The sequence below is a fragment of the Caenorhabditis elegans genome, chromosome V (genome assembly GCF_000002985.6).
Source record: "Caenorhabditis elegans chromosome V".
Lineage (NCBI taxonomy): Eukaryota > Metazoa > Nematoda > Chromadorea > Rhabditida > Rhabditidae > Caenorhabditis > Caenorhabditis elegans.
Window position 1 is genome coordinate 519671 of NC_003283.11, and position 22199 is coordinate 541869.

At 36.2% G+C, this 22199-nt stretch overlaps 8 protein-coding genes and 3 pseudogenes across 12 annotated transcripts; 7 read left to right on the plus strand and 4 right to left on the minus strand.

Annotated features, from left to right (window-relative positions):
- Positions 1 to 181: 181 nt before the first annotated feature.
- On the minus strand, positions 182 to 1947 carry srw-107 (G-protein coupled receptors family 1 profile domain-containing protein; the record flags this gene model as incomplete). Its single annotated transcript, NM_070831.2, has 6 exons — positions 182 to 377; positions 439 to 674; positions 759 to 882; positions 933 to 1067; positions 1113 to 1256; positions 1682 to 1947. 6 exons carry the CDS (start codon positions 1945 to 1947, stop codon positions 182 to 184), a joined length of 1101 nt encoding a protein of 366 aa, NP_503232.2.
- On the minus strand, positions 1925 to 4548 carry lipl-3 (Lipase lipl-3). Its single transcript, NM_070832.4, has 7 exons — positions 4454 to 4548; positions 4300 to 4399; positions 4062 to 4166; positions 3649 to 4013; positions 2495 to 2794; positions 2305 to 2442; positions 1925 to 2258 (listed from the first exon to the last, which is right to left on the minus strand). Exons 1-7 carry the CDS (start codon positions 4541 to 4543, stop codon positions 2142 to 2144), a joined length of 1215 nt encoding a protein of 404 aa, NP_503233.1. The 5' UTR covers positions 4544 to 4548; the 3' UTR covers positions 1925 to 2141.
- Positions 4549 to 5125: 577 nt separating this feature from the next.
- On the minus strand, positions 5126 to 5470 carry R11G11.16 (uncharacterized protein; the record flags this gene model as incomplete). The annotated part of the gene is made up of 2 exons (NM_001313244.1): positions 5126 to 5313; positions 5401 to 5470. 2 exons carry the CDS (start codon positions 5468 to 5470, stop codon positions 5126 to 5128), a joined length of 258 nt encoding a protein of 85 aa, NP_001300173.1.
- Positions 5471 to 5995: 525 nt separating this feature from the next.
- Positions 5996 to 7021, minus strand: str-54 (annotated as a pseudogene). Its single transcript has 2 exons — positions 6531 to 7021; positions 5996 to 6488 (listed from the first exon to the last, which is right to left on the minus strand). Coding segments are annotated over exons 1-2 (984 nt in total).
- Positions 7022 to 8231: 1210 nt separating this feature from the next.
- Positions 8232 to 9199, plus strand: srw-108 (G_PROTEIN_RECEP_F1_2 domain-containing protein; the record flags this gene model as incomplete). The annotated part of the gene is made up of 4 exons (NM_070833.1): positions 8232 to 8284; positions 8354 to 8557; positions 8605 to 8721; positions 8983 to 9199. The coding sequence occupies 4 exons, from the start codon at positions 8232 to 8234 to the stop codon at positions 9197 to 9199; spliced, it is 591 nt and encodes a 196-aa protein (NP_503234.1).
- Positions 9200 to 9606: 407 nt separating this feature from the next.
- On the plus strand, positions 9607 to 10887 carry srj-12 (annotated as a pseudogene). Its single transcript is given in 8 exon segments — positions 9607 to 9798; positions 9844 to 9909; positions 9949 to 10055; positions 10101 to 10185; positions 10187 to 10285; positions 10328 to 10429; positions 10563 to 10748; positions 10750 to 10887. Coding segments are annotated over 8 exon segments (975 nt in total).
- A 241-nt stretch (positions 10888 to 11128) lies between these two features.
- On the plus strand, positions 11129 to 12149 carry R11G11.3 (annotated as a pseudogene). Its single transcript has 4 exons — positions 11129 to 11326; positions 11473 to 11649; positions 11695 to 11774; positions 11820 to 12149. Coding segments are annotated over exons 1-4 (785 nt in total).
- A 439-nt stretch (positions 12150 to 12588) lies between these two features.
- On the plus strand, positions 12589 to 14400 carry nhr-58 (Nuclear receptor domain-containing protein). Its single transcript, NM_070835.6, has 6 exons — positions 12589 to 12790; positions 12837 to 12899; positions 12948 to 13006; positions 13304 to 13578; positions 13634 to 13944; positions 13995 to 14400. The coding sequence occupies exons 1-6, from the start codon at positions 12693 to 12695 to the stop codon at positions 14368 to 14370; spliced, it is 1182 nt and encodes a 393-aa protein (NP_503236.1). The 5' UTR covers positions 12589 to 12692; the 3' UTR covers positions 14371 to 14400.
- Positions 14401 to 14775: 375 nt separating this feature from the next.
- On the plus strand, positions 14776 to 16577 carry nhr-132 (NR LBD domain-containing protein). Its single transcript, NM_001392467.1, has 6 exons — positions 14776 to 14944; positions 14988 to 15121; positions 15173 to 15573; positions 15616 to 15809; positions 16074 to 16344; positions 16393 to 16577. Exons 1-6 carry the CDS (start codon positions 14847 to 14849, stop codon positions 16495 to 16497), a joined length of 1203 nt encoding a protein of 400 aa, NP_001379669.1. The 5' UTR covers positions 14776 to 14846; the 3' UTR covers positions 16498 to 16577.
- Positions 16578 to 16957: 380 nt separating this feature from the next.
- C14C6.5 (ShKT domain-containing protein) lies at positions 16958 to 17748 on the plus strand (the record flags this gene model as incomplete). Of its 2 annotated transcripts, NM_001392468.1 has the most annotated exons (3): positions 16958 to 17145; positions 17324 to 17497; positions 17545 to 17748. In NM_001392468.1, the coding sequence occupies 3 exons, from the start codon at positions 16977 to 16979 to the stop codon at positions 17703 to 17705; spliced, it is 504 nt and encodes a 167-aa protein (NP_001379668.1). The 2 variants fall into 2 exon arrangements, with proteins under 2 accessions (NP_001379668.1, NP_001300054.1); NM_001313125.3 differs by lacking the exon at positions 16958 to 17145 and having other exon boundaries at positions 17347 to 17497; positions 17545 to 17705.
- Positions 17749 to 19789: 2041 nt separating this feature from the next.
- On the plus strand, positions 19790 to 21815 carry nhr-155 (Nuclear Hormone Receptor family; the record flags this gene model as incomplete). Its single annotated transcript, NM_070838.5, has 9 exons — positions 19790 to 19805; positions 19946 to 20095; positions 20147 to 20212; positions 20261 to 20344; positions 20534 to 20745; positions 21063 to 21289; positions 21336 to 21537; positions 21586 to 21660; positions 21710 to 21815. 9 exons carry the CDS (start codon positions 19790 to 19792, stop codon positions 21761 to 21763), a joined length of 1086 nt encoding a protein of 361 aa, NP_503239.2. The 3' UTR covers positions 21764 to 21815.
- Positions 21816 to 22199: the final 384 nt, after the last annotated feature.

The window sequence follows — 22199 nt, forward strand, 5'->3', positions numbered from 1 at the left end:
GTGATCAATTTGTGACAACTATTTGGTTTCACCGACGTTTTTTCTTTTCAGTATCCGAACTGAGAACTTTGTAGGCAGGCAGACGTACGTGGCTGCCTAATACTTAAAAAATGGTTTGTTCTTTGAGCCTATGGAGTCTTGTCACTAATAATATGTTTTATTTTAAGAAGTGTCAGGTAGTTCAGAAATTTCCGCTAACTGGAAAAATGCTAGCGTTATTTCCTGCCGAAAATGATGCACTTTTCTTCTTGATTCTCAACAATTTCCGAGCAGTGATCCTGTATTGGCTAGACATTAGAAGACACATAACTGGATGGAATATAGTCATGGCAGTGGTCAAAATGTTAAAGTACACGATAAGATCTGTCAGGAATCGCCTGAAATATTCGGTGGTTATTTTCGTTTGAAATATTAACTTTAAATTACAAATTAACTAACATCAATTTGGTACCCTGTTGAATGAAGGCTTTTGCGATACCAATACATCCCAATGGTGTATCTGCCAGGAAAGAGGTGATTGTCAATAAGGCTATAAGCTTTGTCGGGAGCCCATATTTTTCTTCATTGTCCACCACGACACCACTCCTTTGAAGTGTTGACCTTGATTGTTTGATAATTCGCATTTCGCGGAGAAGAAATAAAGTTAGGATGGGGAGAGCTAGACTTGGAAGAAACTGGAAATTGTCTACTGTAAGGCATCTTTTTTTTACAGACTTTGCAGCCGACGGTCTACGGGTGCTTTCAGTTGTACAACTTACATGAGAACATATCACGTCTAAAATAAAGTAAGTTCGAATGAGTACAAGCTTGCCGTAATTTGATTCTGGGCGCAAATCTAGTATAAACCTTGATACTTTAATTACATCTTGGTGTTCAGCACAACTGAAAGAGCTACAGTTTTAAAACTCTGAATCTGGTGAGGTTTATGGTACTTAGAGTATAGAGAGTGGGCTTGATTCTCCACAACTTTAACCGTATATAGCCAAATTCCTTGAACAGCACCACTCGCAAAAAATACTAATAACATCAAAATAACTCCAAGCTTTGGTTTCGCAGCATTCGTGTTCCTTTAAAAACATTTGAAACTGTAATTTAAACTGGTTTTGGCATACCTGGCACTAGACATATCTCTCATAATTATAAGACGTGCTGTCGCAATAAATATCTCCATCCAAGAACTACACCGTCGGAAGTAATCTTGTAGCCACCAAGATATTATGTCAAAGTACATTTTTAAATAGGAATCCGAAGTTATGCTGTAAACTAGACTAGTACTGTAGGATTACTGTAGGTGTACTGTAGGAGTACTGTAGTTTTAGAAAAAAGAGCTTTTGTCTTTTGAAAATATATAGGGTTGGGGTTAGTAACTGGTTATGGTCCGGGTACTGTTCTAGTATAACAATGGCACTGTGACGCTAGGTATAGGTACTATATGAGTACTGTAGGATTACTGTAGTTTTAATAAAAAATTTTTTTTGTTTTTTGACCGCAGTACTGTAGAAAAACTGCGAGGCTGTTGCCCCGGAAACTTTTATTTTTTCAGAGCTATTGGGCCCGAGTTTTGAGAGGGATTGTACCGTGGTAGTGTAGATGTACTGTAGGAGTACTGCACAAGTACTGTATGGTTATTGTAAGGGTACTGTAGGGGTACTGTAGAGATACTGTATTGTAGGCTACTTACCACTCCGGGTATTCCAAATCTACTAGTTCCAAATAACGATATATTGCAGTTAGCATTCTAAAAATATTGCAAATAGATACCCCGATCATTAACACGTTCACTGAAGATATTCTCATCGATTTCCGTGTTATTACAACAAAATGGAATATGTTGGCAATCAAGGAGATGCACGCCAGGATAAAGTTCACGAGAAACGCATCATCCTCGAGAAGGCTCAGCACATTTTGAAAGCTTTGAACAAAATCAGGTTCGACTTCCGAATTCATAGTACCATGTACGTCTCGGTGAAAATGAGAAATTGAAAAAAAAATAGAAGAAAAAAGATGGCATTGACAAAATATTATTCACACATTTTTCTGACAATAACAAATCAATTATCTTTGGTTCTGATGATAGGTTTTAGTGGAGGCAGACGCATTCCTTGATTAACGGATAACTTAAAATCAAAAAAAGTGCATATTCATTTTCCATTATAGTCCTTTGTGCAAATATCCACAATCGGGAGATAAATATCATTTGGAGCTCGGAGCCCGAAGACAAAATCGAAATGATTGTAGTCAGTGAAGTAGTTGTTCTGCTGAAAGCTTTTTGCTTTTTTCCTCTAGTCTGGAAGCTAATATTACCGCAATTATAGCAGGATTCAAGCGAGTCAGCAAGTAATTGGTGATATCAGTCTTATCAGCTAGCCAATCTGCATCACTCCAGTACAGATAAATTTGAGTTCCCTTGATAGCGGTAAAGTCGTACTCTGGTGGATTTGCCTGAAAATTCACACTAATTAATTACAGAGATGTTAATTTCAAATGTCCTTACCTGCCCATACTTCTTCTTATTCTCCTTACTCCCCCAATCATACGCCGGGACACCTCCGTGCCGAACCATCTGAATCCAATGCACAATATTCTGTGTGGCAGTACCAGCTGGATCATGGGATGCGTAGACCGGAACTCGTGTGGAGTTCCACTGATCACTTTCCGGTCCGGCAATCAGGAAGCACACATTGTCACAGAGATCCGATTCGATTTTCAGGCCGCCGCAAATGTCCTTGGCGGCGAGCTTCATCGCCCAGTTGTTTGGCAGGAACTCACCGGCGCCGAAAACGTCGAACCAGCCCTGTAATATACTTACTTAATTTTTAGCCAGCGCAAACATTATTCCAAAACTTGTTTGGTTTACTGCTCAATCTATCATCAAAATTAATCCTAGAACTCCAGTGAACTGATAATCAAGCAGTAATTGCCGTTCGGTAAATTTTTGTCGATAAATTTAGCAAATTGCCGGTTTGCCGATTTGCCGAAATTTTTCAATTCCGGCAATTTGTCAGTTTGCTGATTTGCCGAAAATTTTCAATTCAGCAATTTGTCGGTTTGCCGATTTGCCGAAAATTTTCAATTCCGCATATTGTCGGTTTGCCTATTTGCCAGAAATGTTTCAAATTGCTAATTTGTCGTTTGCCGAATATCAGATTTATCGGAAATGTATAGAGGGATTTTTTATAAGACGGAAAAAAATTTGCCGATTAAAATTGAAATTCTGAAATTTCCAAAAAAAAATGTGCAAAACCACAATTTTCCCCAGTTGCCGTTTTTCTGGCAAACTCGGAAAATCGGCAATTTGCTGGTTTGCCAATTTGCCGATTTCCCGAAATTTCAATTCCGGAAATTTGTCGGTTTGCCAATTTGCCGGAAAAATCGGTTATTGTCTACCTCTGCCCTAGAAAACATCAAATTTTGAAAGGTAGACGAAAAAAAACCACAGATCAACTAGTTATGCTTTTGACTTATCAAGTTCTACGTGTGATATGTACTTGCCTAACTATAATTATACATTGAGAAATGGTATATAAACTAAAGTAAATGTTATTTTTTTTGACGTTGAATTTTTTTTCTGTTTTTTTTTCATCTTTTCATGACCCAAAAATGTTCATTTTAAAACTTACAAGCCGCAAAACAAGAAAAAAAACTTACATCAAATTCCAGTGAAAAATAATGCGCAAAAAATGACAAAAATCCCTTGATATCCTTCACCGATCCAACTGGCGCCAGAGCAAAGAATTTTTTGATCTTCTTCGCGAAAATTCCATCGTCTTTCGACAAATGACTAAACATAGTCAGAGTTCCTTGAGAATGTCCCATATAATATAAGCTCTCCTGTCCAGTAACTTCCAAAACTTTGTCTATCATTGCCGGCAAATCATAGGTGGCCATTTCATCCCAACTCCACTCCCAGAAATCCGAATGCGAGGCCTTCAAGTTTTTGTGCTTCATGCTGTAAGTGTTCCCGCGCATGTTGCCAAGCCACACATCGAATCCCGCATCAGCGAATATGAATGCTAAACATGAACGTTGACCGAGAAATATATGCTTGTATTAGAGCTCACCTGCACTTTGCTCGGGCAGGTTCATAGTCCAGTCTGTGGATGCACACAAAAGTCCGTGCTGCATAAAAACTACGGGTTGTTTTCCATTGGGCCATGTTACATTTGCTGAAACGGATTTTATTTTAAATTGAGAAAATATTTTCTTAATTTTGTGTGCTAATATTTTTCAGAAATTTATTTTAATAAATCAAATGTTCCGACATCTACCGGGTTGCATTTTTCTTCTAAAAAAACTTACTTTTTCCATGCGGAATTCTGTGAAGTTCCAAAATGTACCCGTCATCTGTAGTCACTGAATAGATCATTGCCGGATAACCCCATCGCTCAATGATTTGGGGCTGAAATTTACTCTCACAAAATTAAATATACACCCTATAAATTTACTAGCTTACCGTAGTCATATGAAGTTCTGGATCACTTTTCGCGTGCACATTATGAACCGCAAGAATCACGAGCAGTAGTGCACAAAGCGAAGAGCACATTCCGTATCTGAACTGATACTGGTGCCTGTCTTTTTATACTTGGGCGAGCAAAAACCATGTGTTTGTCACGACATTTCAATTAGTTTAATTATCTGGAACGCAAGAATTTTTGTATTATCAGTAGTTTTTGTTCTGTGAACTTTGCGGTGCAATGATCATAGTGAAGGAATTGACTGAAAATCGAATTAAAAACCTCTAGTCTTTAGAAAAACCGGGATGTGCTGCAAAAATATCGTTTATGTTTTTGCCAGCTTTTCGTTATGAAGGACACTGTGGGGGAAAACGGAGAAACAAGATTTATCAACGCAGTATTTTGTGATCATAAGCTTCGAGGGGAATCTTCATCAACGGACGTTCCTTTTAATTTTTAATTTACCGCGTGTTAGTCACTGTTTTGGAGTGTATTAGTGTTTCCCTGTAGGCGTTAAAACACGTGCATGTTTGACCGTAAGGCGGCCTTCGTCTGCCTCCCTCTTCAATACTCGCTTTAATGCTTTTTTTATATTTTGCATTCCTTTTACTGTTTTTTTCCCGTGTTTAATGATCTGATGTGAAGTAATCAATTTTCATTATAAATACAATTTAGGGTTTTAGCAACATTTCGAGAGGTGATTTGGTTGGTATGATCATATCGGTAGAACACAAAGGCAGCATTTCACATGGCTCAGTCCCAATACAAGGGGGTGGCACCATTCTGCATGTGTTTTGTCCGAAGCACTTAACCTTCGAACAGTCGTTCTTTTCTTCTTCATTTTTTTTGGGTGCTGAATCTGAAAATGATTTTTTTTTAAATATTTTAGTAAATGACCTATGTTTAGCTACAATATAAATGGTTATGTACTGTTAAAGCAACTTACCATCCGATTTTATACCAACGAACATTAATATCCCAAGTGCAGCAAAAATCCAAAACAATTTACAATGCATTCCTAATGGAAGTGAATTTTAAAAATTTCCCAATTCCGCCTACTTTTCTGTTAGTTTTCACACACACATATGAACGATACGTGCTGATCTTTATAAGTCTGTACATACTTTGGTTAATCCTTTTTTTAAAATTTACTTCTACCGAAAAAAGAGAGTTTACTTTAGCCAATGTTCTAGAAAAAATTTATTTGATAACTCATGTACGGTTTCTTGTTCAAATTTAATTCAAAACAAACTGAAATTTTTCCAATTTTCAAAGAAGATCATCATATCAAATTTAGATTTTCTTTCGAATTTTTTACTATGATATTTTTTCACAACCTGCAACGGCGAATTTGATGAATAGAACGAAAACCAGGCGCGCTCAACAACGCTTTAATGTTTTCCGAAATTGGGACTTCCAAAGTGTAATAATATATTAGTTCTTAGAGAAGAGCAACTTAAAACATAAAATCTTACTCCTGAACCAGATTACTAACCAAAAATTTATTTACAAAACTAATAATGAAAATGTTATTTCCTTTACTACGCTGGCTCGATTTGCGATGAATGATGCTGAAACAGTCGTTTTATCAAATTTCGATATTCCGTCACAATCAACAAAAACGCGATGCTGTCAAATGGGGAATACATGCCCATAACTGAATAAAGCCAACCGGTTTGCAAATTGATTTCAAAATTAACATTTGGAGCTAGAAAAGGTCCTGAGACAAATGGAACAGCTGGCAAAACGAAGAGAATTGTCGGACCAATTGTTTGTACAACAAGAGCTACGAATAGTTGCTGTTGGAGATTTTTATTCTCGGCTGAAGCCAGTGCAAGCTTTTCTTTTATATTGAAATGAATTTTGATGCCACAATATAAGATGATGGCATAGTTGAAAGAAATAAAAATTGTTGTGGCGAGCAGCATAAACGAGTTTTTCCATCTAAGAATTCCCTCTGGCGTGTAAAACATAACAGAAAACCGTCCAACGATAGCAATTGATATATTGTAATTCTCCAGGATGATGTTCCTAAACTGTATTAGTTTTCGTTTTCGAATTACTTCCCAATCTCACCTCATATAACTGTCGGAAACATCATCGGGTGGACATAAAAAGTTAAAAGAAGCCCCAAAAAAAAAAACTCAAGCGGCTACTGGATATGGTGCCCACAAGAAACATCCTTTATTATTTAAAGATACAATTTTCTGAGCATCAAATACGCAGAGGTATCTATAAATGAACTGAACAGCAAGAAAACATACAATCATGAAATAAAAGCAATTGAAAACTGAAAATAACATTTGTTTGAAGAACACAGAAGTTGACCAAATATTCATGCTAAACATTGTAATACAGCTATTGTAATTATGAGCAAATGGTTGCACAATTAGTCCCACACATGAAAATAGAATACCTAAAATTGCGAACATTATTATCATCTTTTTATATGTTCCAACAATTTTTTTTATGTGGCAAGTTGTCAGATAAATTAGAAATAAGTTGACTAGCGAGGTAGTCACTGTTTCGAGCATTTCAAAATAGTGCTTCAGATCAATGAGCGGCATATCGACAATGAATAGTTTTGTTATATTATGATTACAAAACATTGAGAGTAGCTTAGAAGCCAGTGTAGCTATACACAGGAAATTGGCTCGGAAACAGTTCTGATAACATATAAGTTTCTCAAAAGCCAGACAAAATACATATTATAAACTTGGTACAGTCTGGTACATTGTCACGAGAAATTGTTGAAATATGGTACAATTTCTCAAAAAAATTTTTGGAAATTTTTTATTTACAGTCAAGAAGGGGTAACTAATCAGGTTTTGTTACTTTCTGAAAATCTCATATCACTGTAGCATGTTCGAAAAGTAGACAATAAGACTCAAAGAAAATTTTTTTGATCGACTTCCAAAAAAAGTGTCAAAAATTGAGTAATAACAATTTTGCTAAAATTTATGAAAAACTGTACTTTAATATTTACCGTATTTATCATAGCACCGTAAATACAAGTGGTTTTTAACCATTTCCCAGTTTGTTAATTTTCATGACAAAAGCTCATCTCACACATGTGCTCAGTTGATGAACAATCATGATCGAAAAAAAAACTATCAATGTTTCCAGCTCAATGAGCAAAAAAATCTGCCGAAAAACGACGAGTTTGCTATTTTAAACTCCAAATTCTCAGAATTATTTCAGATTTGCAATTTCGTTACCACCCTACTAGGAAGTAGCAATAATTGTAAATATCCAACAACATTTTTCAAGTTTCTGACAGAGCTTAACATTTTCCAGATGCATTGTCGCCAATAACAGAAAACGCTCATAAATCAGTCGTTCTCCTCTTTTCCAGCTGACTATTCATTGTTCATTCAGATTTACTTGATCTAAATACTCATTTTGATGACTAATTGAATTCTCATGATCAAACTATTGATGTTACCAGCTCAGTGAGCCAGAAGAGTTCTCACGAAAAGCGAGTTTGTTATTTTGAACTGTTCTACAATCATTCTATATTTGCATTCTTCACTTTTGCCCAGAAGCGACGAGGAAATAGAATTAGAATTTTTCGGTTTCCCACCAAGAACATTTTGTTATTTGGATTTCTGATTATAAGAGATCTAGTTGCAAATAACAAGCCTGAAACCGAACGTTTCTACAATGAAAATATGTCCGTAAATCAGCTGTTTTCTTGTTTTCGCACGGCTTTATTTTTGTTTTATCCTGAAAATTTTTGACTTTCAGATTTGTTGATAAGCTATTTCGATAGAAAAAATGGCTGAAAGTGTGTACCACGGCGAAATGGGAAATGCTATCAAGTTTATTGAGTAAGCCCTCCCAATATTTAATTTATGTTTTATTTCTCAAAGTTTTTACCCATATTTAAAAAATTCCAGATCAATCGCTGACCCGCTAAACTCCATCAATCTTTTCCTTTCAATTGTCTCCATTAACGTAAACATTTTGCACGCTATAATTCTGACAAGAAGCTCCATGAAATCCACGTCGACCAATGTGATAATAGTATTAACCATTCTCCTACTTCATGCTCTGAATAAAGCCAAGAAGGCACGGAAGAAGAAGAAGAGTTCATTGAGAGAGTGAGCTTAAAGTTTCAAACTTTAATTTTTTTTTTTTGAAATTTTAGTACTGATCACACAACAAAGCTGGTAGTATTCATGACAGCAGCTTTTTTCTTTGCTGAAGCTCCGCTTGGAGTAATTTATATGATTAATGCGTTTTATCACACCAATGATGGATTAATGTAAGTAAAAACAGGGCTGCATAGAATTAGCCGAGAAGAGCGGTGATAGCTCATAGTCAGTCGGTAGTGGTGGGCGCAAACGATCTAGGGGTCACGGGTTCAAGTCCTACCTTAACAGGAGCTATTCACGACTTGATGTATCAGCCACAGTCCCTGGCTTGAATGTGGTCTAGGCGCATGGCGTTGTGCCTGAAACGCAGTGCAAACCGCCTAAAAAGCAGATCGTTCTTCAATCTTGTAATCCTTAAGTTGACTTTTTAGAATCGCCTCGGTGGACGTCATTATTGTTTTTGCCTCTCTTCTAACCATCAACTCCACCTGCCACTTTATATTCTGTATTTTCCTATCCAGACAATACCGTAGCACACTCTACTACACGCTAAGACTACATCTACTGGTAAACTCAACGCGTACCGAGGCAACCAGGAACTTGAGCAGTGTGGCTGTTCCGTCAATGAGATTGGTATCTGTTCGATAAGAAAATGAATTTATGATTTTGTAAGAATAAATGCTTCTGACAACTCATTCGGAATGGTGATAAAATCTGGAAAAACCTTAAAAAAGCTTCCATGGATATGCCACGAGCTTCGAAAGTATGAACACTTTGTATCATAAATTGCTACAATGTTAGCAATACACAATTGTTATGCTTCCCGGTTACGTCGAACATCCCAATTGTAATTTGGAGAGAAAAAGAGGAGCCTGATAAGGAAATTGAAAAATAGGGAGTCTACCATGTTTCCAATACTTGTTACACAAGAAGTCAGAACTGTCTACAGTTGATTGAATACATTACGTGATGCGCCATTTCGGCCAGATCTGATACAACATTTTCAGACATCCATTTGAAAATTCGTATTTGCAATAAATTGTTTTGTTCCAAATATGCATGTTCAATGGACTCACCACTACATTCCGACGGTTTTCGGGTGCCTCTCGTTTGTCGTCAATCTAATACTCGCCTATCTGATATTAACCGAACCGAAAACTTCTACAATCGGAAAATATCGATTTTTGATATTATTTTTCACGCTTTTCGACATCTTCTGTACGATCGTTGATCTATTGGTTCCCGTGGTAGTTATTTAGAAATGAGTCGCAAAAACAGTCAATTGGTTTCAGGGCATTCAAGGAATTGGCTCTGCAGTTGTAATCTATATAGATCATGGTCCATTTTTTGGAAAAGAGGTATGCTGGAACCACTGGAGTAATGAAACTGTTTTTCAGAACATTTATCTTGGCGAGATCGGAGTTTCCCTCCGATGCACTTGCATTTCTCTTTCTTACGGTATATTGATCACACACTTTATATACCGCTACATCGCACTTGTTCAGTGAGATCTTTTGAACCATTTTTTTTGTAAAAACTTGATTTTCAGCCCTCGATATGTTGATGGCGTGTTCCGTCCACGTGGGCTCATTTTGCTGTTTTTATACTTTCCAGTCATGGATTGGTTTGGATTGTCATGTGCAGGATGTTTCTTTAGACTATATTCGTGACGGGTTCCGGGACACTTCAGATGTTGACTCCTATGAACTAGCTTTTGTAGCAGCACTTTACCTGGTAATCGGTTGAATTATATTTCCAAAAAAAGTTATTTGTAAGGATGGGAGTGAAGCAGTAAGAAGACGAGTATGGATAGCAAATGTTATACTTTCTTTATTGTCGATTTATTCGGTGTTAGCGTGTTTCATATTGGGATGGAAGGTAACTTTCTTTGATATTGGTGCAAAATCTTCTAAATTCCTTGTGGTTTCTGCGCAGCCGACATCGGTCTAGGTTCGCGATGAATTTTACCTTTTTACTTGTTTAATTACTTGTTTACTTTCTAATTTTTCAGATTTACTCAAAAATCCGAACCAAAGACATGTCACCCATGACTCGAAAACTGCACAAACAACTGTTCATCGTGTTAGTCGTTCAAACTATCATCCCCATTGTCTTTTGTTTAGCGCCGTGCTTCGTCTTCTGGTTCGCTCCAATATTTTATTTGGACTTGGGGATGGGGTACAACTATTTCAGTGTCATTCCCGTTTGTTGATCCATTGGCTATTATGATATTGCTGCCAAACTATCGGAAAAGATTCACCGGAAAAAATAATTCTACGGTTCAAGTACATAACCGTTATACAATGCAAACCCTGAGCACAATTTCTCCAAATTGACAAACTAATTTTATTGTTTTTTTTTCATGATAGGAAAATTTTGTCATGATTCTCATGAGGAATCGGAAATTACGTAACATTTCTAATTCCCTATGACTGTTATTTTAACAGAGATCAATCAATCATCAAAAGTGTTCCCATGACAATTTCTCATATTCGAGGGGTTCACCGAATTGGTTTAATAAAACAAAGCAATTTCTGTAATGTGAATTATACGATAAATTCATTTGGATCTGAAAAAATGAATCAAAATTTTTTTTCCACCACTGCTTTAAATTTTGGATTGGAAGTGCTTGATCAGATTGACGTTTCGAAGTCTCTTGTATTCTCTCCGATTCTGCTAATGTTAACAACCATGATGAAGGATGGTGAAAAATGCTCAAAAGAGTTGCAAAGCTCTGTAAAAGGACTCAGCTTTGAGCAACATTCCAATGAAGCAGTGAGTTTATCTCTCGTTCATGATAATATATGAAAATGACGTAGAGTTGCTTATGCAGCGGCTGACACTTTGCGGGTTCCGCCACTGAGCGCTAGCGGAAAACCAATGAGATGTCGGACGCTTTAATGTTTTTCTTTCTTTTTTAGAACGCAATCTTCAAAGCCGTCTGGAGATACAGGCACCTGAGCAAAGGCCAGATCAATTTTCAAATAGAAAATGGAGGAAGCAAACTGTTCAGCTTAGTTTCAGCAAATGAGACTTTGGCAGAAGACCTGGCTGGTAAAAATATCGGATTTAAATTCAATGAAGATTCTGATTTTAAGGTTAGATTAAATCATATTTCAAGATTTTTGTTCAAAGTTTTTTAGATGCTTGTCGTACCACTGAAATAAAAAACAATTCAACCTTAGCAATTTTTATGCCAAGAAGAGCAGCTACTGACTTGAAAGTAGGAGATTAAAAATATTAAAATAATTTTCAATTTTTTTCTCAGAATCTGACTGTTCGAAATATTCAAAATCTGCGCAGCAACCCAAGAACAAGTTATATCTACTTCCGACTTCCATACTTGCATACACATTCCAAAATCGATGTGGCTACAAGACTGAAATTTAAACCAGTTCGCTCGAAACTTCACAATTTCAGGTTTAAGTTACAAAGACCTGCGGAGAATGATTATGAATCATCAAAAGAATACCACGAACCGTTTTTGAAAAGACCTCCCGATAGAATTCCATATTTGTTCAATGCTTCCAGTACTTTTTTGTATATTGTTTTTCAAAATGATCTTCCAATTGTTATGGGTGTCTTTACTGGTGAATAAATTAAGAATCTCAAGATCAATCTTAGGAGCTTTAATAACCATGCTAATTGTAGTTTCCATTTTAAATGTTTTAAAAAATTTTGAACAGGAAAAATTCAAAAAATCAAATTTTGAAATAAACGACCAAAAATATTTGTTCACAAGTTCCTATTTTAATTCCTTGATAAAATTATTTGCGTATAGAAAAAATGGACAACCAGCATAATTGTTCGAAATTTCTCAAAAAAAAATTAATTTTTCAAAAAATTGCCAATTCACAAAACTAACGTAAAGAACCTTTTAGTTCTTTTGAACTCTATATCAAAGTACATTTCCACTTGTTCCGGTGCCTGGTGGCTTCCCCACATATGATTACACACAATGTTGTGCAATAGTGTCTGCGTCTCTCTTTTCAATGGTATTCCCCCTAAATAATCTTTTCATCGGACATTTTCCGTTCAACTGCGTCCTATTCTCTAAACCTCCACACTCTGATTTGCTTGTCTACGCACTATAGCCACTCACTTTTACCTTTTTACTATTTCCCAGTTGCATATTTATATCATGCTGATTTCTATTGAATTCTGTAAAATTTGCGATCGAAAAAGTCAGGGAATCCATTTTGGGGTGCCCAGTTGTAGAGCATGTGCGGCGTTTTTTCGGTAGGCTTTTTTATATGGGGGAATTTAATTTTTTTTTGAATTCCAGAAGGAGAGCCGGCTCGGATCTTGTTGAAAAATCATGTATGAACAAAAAATGCGGAAAGGAATTGTAAGATTTACTAATCAAAAAGATTGTTACTTTTATTAAACACTTCAGCTTTTTGTGCAAGCCATGCCGTTTGGTACGATGCTATGCAGTTGGAATGGATGAAAAAAGTGAGTCGGAATTTTTGTATTTTGTCAAAAAAATGTTTTTTAAGTATTTTTTTTCTCAGAAATTTTAAATTTTTCTCAAATTTTTTTAAAATTTGAATTTCACTCAAATCTTTTTAAAAAAATTTCCCTCCAAAAATATTATCTCAAAAATTGAACTTCCCGCTAAAAACGTTTTCTTAAAAAATTCACTTTCTTTCAAAAACCTTTTTCTTAGAAAATTTAAATTTACCGCCAAAAAAATTTTCTAAAAAAAAGTGACTTTCCCGCCAAAATGTTTTTTCAATTTCAACACTTCAGAATTCCAATTCGACCGTGACGCATTGGCGTCTACCGTTCTCCTAAACACAATTCCAAAAAGTTTTGACAAATTTGTGGGCCGACCACAATTTGTGCATTTCTGTGATCCAAGTGCTCCGTCTACATCGAAATTTATCGATGTGAGACTTCTTGTCGAAAAAGGAGAGAATATTCTGAAAAGTGGACCCAGCTGGACCCCGCATATGAATAAGGGGCCACTTTTTAAATTGGCAAATTTTCACAACGTTTTTACAAAAATGCCGGTTAATATGGCGGTGAGCACTTGCAGCTTAATTATAAAACTTTTTTAAATCTTGGGACAATTTTCAGACTAACAACGTATTTTCGCGTGGAGATTGCTCCGACTGCTGGGAGTACTATTTTCTCACAACTGCCACGTGGCTCACCAACTTTGACGAGTTTCAAAAATTGGAGCATCCTGTGAAAATGAAGATCCTTTTCGCGATTTGGCACATGTGGGGGAGGATGGACAAGCTAGCGTGTACCGCGTTGGCTAGACGAAGACAGCAGCTCTCAGCAAAGTCAGAAATCGCGCAGAGTAATGGGCTCTTTTTGGATGTGGACACCCTGGCGTTGGATGTTTCCTGGATTTCTGAATTCAAGCTGGAAGAGGTGGAATTGTAAGTACTCGAAGATCAAATTTATCTAGTTTTTCAAAAAAAAATTACAGTTTTATCGACGGTTTCCGTAACTGGGATCTCATGGAGCTCGTGCAAGTGTTCGTCGAACTAGACCCCACACCCATCGAGCTTAACTACATGCTTGCGCAAATGAGCTTCTACTACGCTGGCAACCGATTTCAAGGAGAAATCCTCGAGATTATGGACCGATTCCAACAGATATTGTCGGATGATCTGCACAAGTATTATGTGAATGAGCGGCACACTAGCAACTACTCGGGGAGACTGAGCCGGCTGCTCAAGATCAATAACGCCGTGCAGAGCAGCGTGCGGAAGCGACGGCCGAAGACAGATATCGCGAAAACTCTGAACATTTTTACCGCTGAATTTTCGCATCCGGAAATGTTTTTTGATACTGGTTTTTGAAAATAAAATATTTTTAATTGATAATTTAAAAAGTTGGATTTCAAAATTATGCTTCACCCTTTTATTACAGAACTTTCCGTTCGTAACTATTACGGTATTCACAGTGGTGCTACAGTAATTTTCAAACTATCTACAGTAGTTCTACAGTATTCCTGTGCTCGCAAACTACAAACAACAAACTACAAACTAAAAAATGAGATTTAAAAAATTTAGAAAATTTCAAAACTCGATTAATGACGGCTGCTATTTGCGATCACAAACAGTTTTTATGATGCAATTTTTCCATTCCAATAATTTATTTGTGTTATTCACTCACCTAGCCACCTGCGTCTTTCCTTTCTCCGATTGATTCCTATCTTTCACCATCTGCGTTTCTTCTCCGTATCTTATCTCTCATAAAGTCACACATTGTTCCGATAAACTGTAAGTTTTTGAATAACCTCCCAGCTATTTGATATTTTAAATTTTTTTGAAAAATGGATCAAAACGGACCAGAATGCGAGGTTTGCGGACTTGAGAGCCAGGGCTTTCACTTTGGAGTGCTTTCGTGTAGAGCCTGTTCGGCATTTTTCAGGTAATTTTTGTTAATTTTTTTGAAAAATAATAGTAATTTGCAGACGGACAGCTACTGTCCCAAAATGGCATCAGAAAAATTGCCAAAAACCAAGTAAATGTAAAAATGGAGAGGGTCAATATCACTGCAAGCCGTGTAGGCTCAAAAGATGCATTGCCGTTGGAATGAACACTGAAAGTTAGTTTTTTTTCTTCCTTAATCGCTACCAGAAATGTTAAAAATTTTCAGATTTCCAATTTGACCGAGATGGCCTAGTTGCAAAACTCAAAAAGCCCAAGCTCCCAAAATCGTTCGAAATGTTTGTGGGACGGCCTGAATATGTGCTCTTCTGCACTCCTGGCACATCAGCTCAGATTTCTAACCCAAAAACTCTTATCGACGTCAGTGGTCTCGTTAACAAGGCTTCTAACGTTTTGCTAACTGGTCCAGAAATACCTATAATTGCTCGAGACCAACTTCATAAGCTAGCAATTGGATTCAGTTTCCTAGAGAATACTTCTACAAATATGAAAGATTTCCCGCATTCCTCAAAAGAAGATGTGCTCAAAATATGGGAATTTTATTTTCTCACAGTGGCACGGTGGCTGACGTATTTCGACGAGTTTCAGAAGTTGGACCACAAAATTCAGGTATACTAAAAAAATTGAGCTAGAAAAATTGAATAAATTCAGATGACCCTTCTCCTCGCAATCTGGCACGTTTGGGGACGACTTGACAAGCTTCTGGCAACTGCAATAAATCGGAGACGCGGCTTGTGTCCTACAAAAAACCTGTTGACTCTGAGCAATGGGGTTTTCATCGATATGGAGCATCAAGAAGTTGATGTAGATTGGATGACCAATTACGAGCCGGAGCAAGTTTTGACGTAAGTTATTTTGGAAAAAAAATTGAACCGCCATAAAACATGTTTTACACATTTTTTTTGAGAAGTTTCCTCCTTTCCTGTTAAGCCTGTTCAGCTTAGCGTAAAACGCGGAATTTTTCAATTTTTCTACCTACAATTGTCATAAAGTATTGTACATTTTTGACAAACACAGTTTCTGAGAAAAAACGCGAAAGTTTACAAGAAAACCCCCATTGGTTAGTCAAACAACTGGCTACAATTCCAGCGTAATTCCAAAACTTTCAGCTTCATAGACGGAGTGCGCGCCCGAGAGCTCACCAAAGAAATCGACCCTTTAGTAGAGCTTGAGCCATCTGACATTGAATCCGCCTACATGCTTGCCCAACTCTGCTTCCACTACGCAGGAAAACGATTTGCTGGTGAAATCCAAGAAATTTGTGATCACCTTCAAGACGTTCTTGCTCAAAACCTACATGAATATTACCAAAATGAGAAGAAAATTGATCGATACTCGGGAAGACTGGCGAAGCTAATAAAGATTAATGGAGCAGTTCAGGTACTGATTTTAACAAGAAAATTTATTCCAATAAAATAAAACTTACAGAAAAACATTTGGGAAAATCGATCAAAAATCAAAATTTCCAAGACTTTTGACATGCTCTCCATAGAGACTTCCCATCCGGAAATGTTTTATGACACTGGATTTTAATTTGGTTTTTTTTTATTGTTGACGCATGTATTTATCCAGAAAAATGTGTTGTTAATAAAGTTCAGATATTGGCTGAAAATTTGAAGACTGAAACCAATATGATTGTGATTTTAGTGCGGCTAGTAAAAAAATTGCTTAAAACACGAATATGTGATCACAGTGATTTTCAAAAAAAATGTTATCATTCGTTCAATGTGACCTCATAGGCGTGTTTTGAAAAAAATTTCCCCAATGGACAGACCCTTTAATTCACCTTCACTTTGTCGACTGAAAATCGAAGAATCAATGATAAAAACTTAGTTCAGCACGTTGATGTAATCTGCAAACAAATCATTTCCGATTTTTGCAATGAAAATTACGATAAGATATGTAAAACGTATGGGTTTTTGGAGATTATTTTTTAAAAAATCATCACGCCCAAAAAAAGGAGACGCTTAAAAGCTGCACACAAACTTCCTAAATGCTCATTCAGACTCAAAATGTATTCACATGGTATTGCTGCCTTTCTTCTGGTTCTAGTTAGCCAGGCAAGTGCTGAAATTAAGCTCGGATGTAAGTCAGATCCTATGCCAGATGCTAACGGCAAATGCCCACCTGGCACTACTATGATTACTGCTGGAGGATGCTGCCCAGACAATGATGTTTACAGTAAGTTTTTACGATGTTTTACACTTTATTTGCGGCGGACATCTAACGGGTCTCATACACTCCTGATGATAGAGAACGATTTTTAAAAACCCGCAATTTGTCCGCTGCAACCTATTTCTCGAGTTTCGTAGTTTACTTCCAAAACACTGATTACATATGTACCAATTGAAACTTTCAGTCATCTCTGACACAACTACGACAATGGCACCAACCACTCCATCACCCGGATCATGTTGTGATAAGATCAACCCAAAAACTGGTGTCAGTGACTGCCCAGGAATGAAGAACTACTGTAACTATGGTCCATATATTGATATTATGAAGGATCAGTGTCCAAAGACCTGCGGATACTGTAAGTTAGCTTTTTAAGACACAAAGTAGTCACCAGCAAAGGTTCAGGTGGCTCCGGCTCGGCGACAACTCCAGGAATCTGCAGAGACAAGTTGAATCCGACCACTGGAGTCAGTGACTGCCCGGCTAGACGAAATTTGTGCAATAATGGAATCTACCACGATGTGATGAAAGACCAGTGCCCCAAGACATGCGGTTATTGCAAATAGTTTTATGTTTGTGTTAAATATAATAAATACCAGAACATTCTCGTTTTATTTTCAGATTTCAAACAAATTTCAGAATTTTTCCGCATTACTAGAGTCTGTCGTTGGATCTAGTCGCAATGACGACATAATATTTTGGGTGTACGTGCACTCTTCAGTCTATCGATCTTCGAAATCGACCGGAATTTTTTTGGGCGACGTAAAATTGAGGTCGTCGGCGAATGAAACACGCCGCTTTTGTTTCGGTGCTTAGAAATGATTTCTCGAATTCCCGCGCAAATGAATGACCTAGTTTTGATATTTTTGCGGTTTTGGTAGAATTCGTTGAATTATATGATTGAAAACATTTTTGTCACTAATTTTGCATAGAAAACATAAGAAATTTGGTCAAACTCTAGAATTAATCTACAGAAGTTTTCAGAGGAAAAATGTCTGGAAATTTTACATCAGAGAATTAATTCAAAAAATGACCGAGAGATTCAGATTCAGGAAAACAAAAAAAATTGAAACAAACCATGAAACGTTTCTGCGAAAGAAATCAAAAATTATTCAGCCATTTAAATTTTTCTTTTGACAAAATTGCAAATGATTCAGATTGAACCAACAAAGAATAACTCAAAAATCTGATAATAATGGTTCAAATTACTTAAACATAATTATATTAAAACAAGCATATTCACGATCCTGCGAGTTTTTTCTAAAACTATCAGAAAATGGGTTTAAGGAAAGTCAAATTTCGTGGATGATATGACGTCACCTGCCATCGCTGAAGTTGCTCTTTTCCTTTGCTCCTTTCGATTTTTCTGACACACTCCAGATAAAGTTACGTGAATTTTCTCAAAAGGCAAAAAATGAGAACACTGAGATTTCGAGCGTTGCTGTAAGCTTAAACACCTATAATTTTCAAAAAATAACAACTAAAAAATGTTTAAAAAATTTTTCCGACAAATCTGACAATACTGGGCTATTGAATTTGACTTGAAAACTGTTCAGATTTTATTAAAAACTAAAATTTATTCAAAACTTTCCAGAAATTTTTTTTCGCATTACTAGAGTCCATCGACGGGCCTATTCGCAATGACGACATAATATTTTTCCTGTAAGTGCACTCATCAGCCTTATCGATCTTTGAAATCGACTAGAATATTCTTGTGCGTCGTAAAATTGAGGTCGTCGATGAATGAAACACGCCGCTTTCGGTTCGGTGCAAGGAAATTAAGGTTTCAATGTTCTAGATTTGGAAAGATCAAGTCATCATGTCCCCCCCGCGAATTAGAAGTTATTCGAAACACAGTTTAAGCAAGAAAGAACTAAATGGTTTACAATCTATACAGTGTTGAAAAGTACTCGAAAATTTATTTTTGGAATGAGCAAACCATAAACAGATGTGAAATTTGACGAAGTTGACTTTTTTTGCTTATTTTTCAAATATATTTTAAATAAACTTTGATCAAATTTCGATCAATACAAACTCTTACTCAAAAATTTAACATTTTTTGAAACTTAACCAAAACTTTTTTTAGAAGTTGGAACACTTTTTGTTTTCAAAAAATCCTTAATAATACTTCAAAAAATTAAAATTTTACAAATTTAAAATGTTTTAATTGACTATTTCAATAATACGTAATTTGTTTTTCATCTTAACCAAATATTTTTTTTTCGTGTTTAATTAATATATTAGGTCATGACTATTCGGAGTGTATTTCTAAAAAAACAGACACTTTTTTCAGGGATCTATAGGTGACAGCAATGAAACGTATTTTTTTCCGAAATGTTGTTTTTTTGGTCATAGTTATCGTAGACACGTAATCTTATAGCGGATCTTGATAATGCGGAAAATAGAGGAACTTATTCAGAGAAATACACACACTTCCAGACATATCGGCCTCGAGAATCACACAGGGCCGCGTACGGAAAGTACAACGGAGGTGAACGGAACAAGGTGAGACAAAGTTTTTCATGAAAATTTTCGGACATAGATTTGGCTTCCTCGAGTTGTAGATAAGAAGGGCTATAAAGAATTGGAGTAGCCGATCAGAAATTAGTCTTGTTTGAATTTTCATATTCCATTTTTTTGCTTACCTATCATGACTGGAAAAGGAGGTTTGTAAATTTTTTAAATAATTTATTTTATTATTTTAGTAATTTTCAAAATCAAAAAATAATTTCCGGATATTCAAAAGTTTCAGAAAGTTTTAGCAGTAAACTCAAAAATTCAGAGGTGTAACACAAAAATACTTCAGAACCGTGCCAAGTATGCAGTACCTCCGAAAGAACCAGTTATCATTTTGGGACCACCACCTGCATGGCTTGTGCCTCTTTTTTCCGAAGAACTGTCGCCTTTGGAATTCGATTTTTGTGCAAATCAAACAATAACTGCTCCATATCTCCAAGTAATTTTTAAAAAAATAATTTTGTATCTCTAAATTCATGCAAATCTTCAGAAGCTCGATTCTTTTGCCGATCGTGTCGTTTTGATAAATGCGTCAATGTTGGAATGAATAAATCTCGTAGGAGTTGTTGGTTAAGTTCAGAAATTTAAAAATTTCAACTTGCAGAAGTTCAACAAAAGCGAGATCTCAAAAACGCGCCGAAGTATATCATGGAATCGCGGAACTTGGGAGTTCATGAAGTTGTGAGAGGTATGAAGTTTTTATTTTTAAAGTTTGACCAATCAGAGATTAGCCTCCGTCCACTGTTAAACCAATTAACAATCAATACTTCACTCCGCCCACTTTTGTTGATTGGTTCAGAACTGATTGGAGTTAACTTCTGATTAGTCTTGCAGTTTTCACTTTGAAGAAAATGTATCAATATATTTTATCATTCAGGATATACTACCACAAGACACGCTGCATTACCTTCGAGCAACTCGACAAGCTCAGTGGAATCAACACCATTATCCTCTCCAGTGGACTCTACAGCAGACCCTTCCCCATCAGAGTTCAGTATCATACTGAACACTCACCCTGACGATTTACTACAGTATTATGTAAAGCAGGTGGAAATGTCGATTGTTCAAAAACAGCTTTGTCTCGTACAGGTTTGTCTTTAAAAAATTTTGAAAGAATTTTTTTAATTGAAAATTTTCAATAAGAGGTGGCTTACTCCGCCTACTTTCGTTGATTGGTTCAAAACTGAGATGACTTAACTTCGGATTTTTCTTGCTGTTTTAGGAAAATTTGAACAGAAAAATTTGTGTTTTTCATCAAAGCTTAGGACTGATTACACCCAGTTGAAAAAAACCTAATTGAAAAAAATTAGATCTTTAAATGGAATTTTGAGTTTATTTAAAAAAAAAACATCGGTTACAATTGGTTTGAAAACTAGTGCAAACCCCTTAAAATATTTCTTTTTCAGAATACGCTATTGGTAAACTCTGCAGATGAACTTCGAGACCTTTCCGATGTGCTCAATGATTTATCAATGGAATCATGTATGAATTGCCCAGGAGTTGATATTTTACGCCAAGAGGATATTGAGGTTTTACTTAAAACTTTTCATTTTGCAAATGTTTGGTTAGACGCAGTTTGGGCATTTTCAAGGCATTGCGAGTCAATTTGCGACAGCACTTTTGAGGACAATGAGTTAGTGTCTTTTTCCTTTTTCAATATATAATTCTGAAAACTTCAGACCATTGTACCAATTTATAAACCAAGTAAAATCAACTCTTGGGTCATCACTTTTTCAACTGAAACTCAATATCTATGAATTTGCGGCTCTGAAGGCTTTTTGTGTTTGGAAACTGGGATACCACGACTCGACCATTGCAATTAAAATTATGGCAGAAGACCAATATATTGGAATCAGCTCCGCGCTCAGAAAATATTACAAAGTAAATTTGATTAAAAGTATTCGTCTGTAATATTTTATTCACTTCCAGGAGTCCACAAGTATGAGCGATCTGGAAATTGCAGCAAGGATTGCTGAAATTACGCTGCAAATTGTACCAGCTACTGTGAGTTTTATGGTGGAGTGTGAATATTACATGACATTTAAATTTTCAGACTATTTACCAAGATATGATTCGATTCTATCAACACAAAGGGATCTCGATATGAAGTCGGTTTTGAAAAATTGAAATTTAATAAAAATTAATAAATTTGACATTTGAATGCATATATAGTTTGCGGTCTAATTTTATACTCTAGAATTTGTCCGCCTGTTAAGATTTGTGAAATCGTGCTCGAAAAGTTTAACATGCGATTATCATGTTTTGTGTTCATTTTGTTCATTTTGAAAATTTGAACTTCGTTTTACATTATCTCTAAAACTCATCAAAACACCAAAATTCGCATCCAGCCAATGACGTCGCGTTAGATGTTCGATAACCTCACAAGGGAAGTATTTCAACTTAGTCGCGGACTTCTGAATGAAACATACAACATTTGAAAGTGGACCTTCTAAATAGTCCCACACAAAAAATTTAGCGGCAGAGGACCGCGTTGAACTGGAAAAAAAAGTTGCTCTAGTATATGTTCTCTTCATTTACAAAAA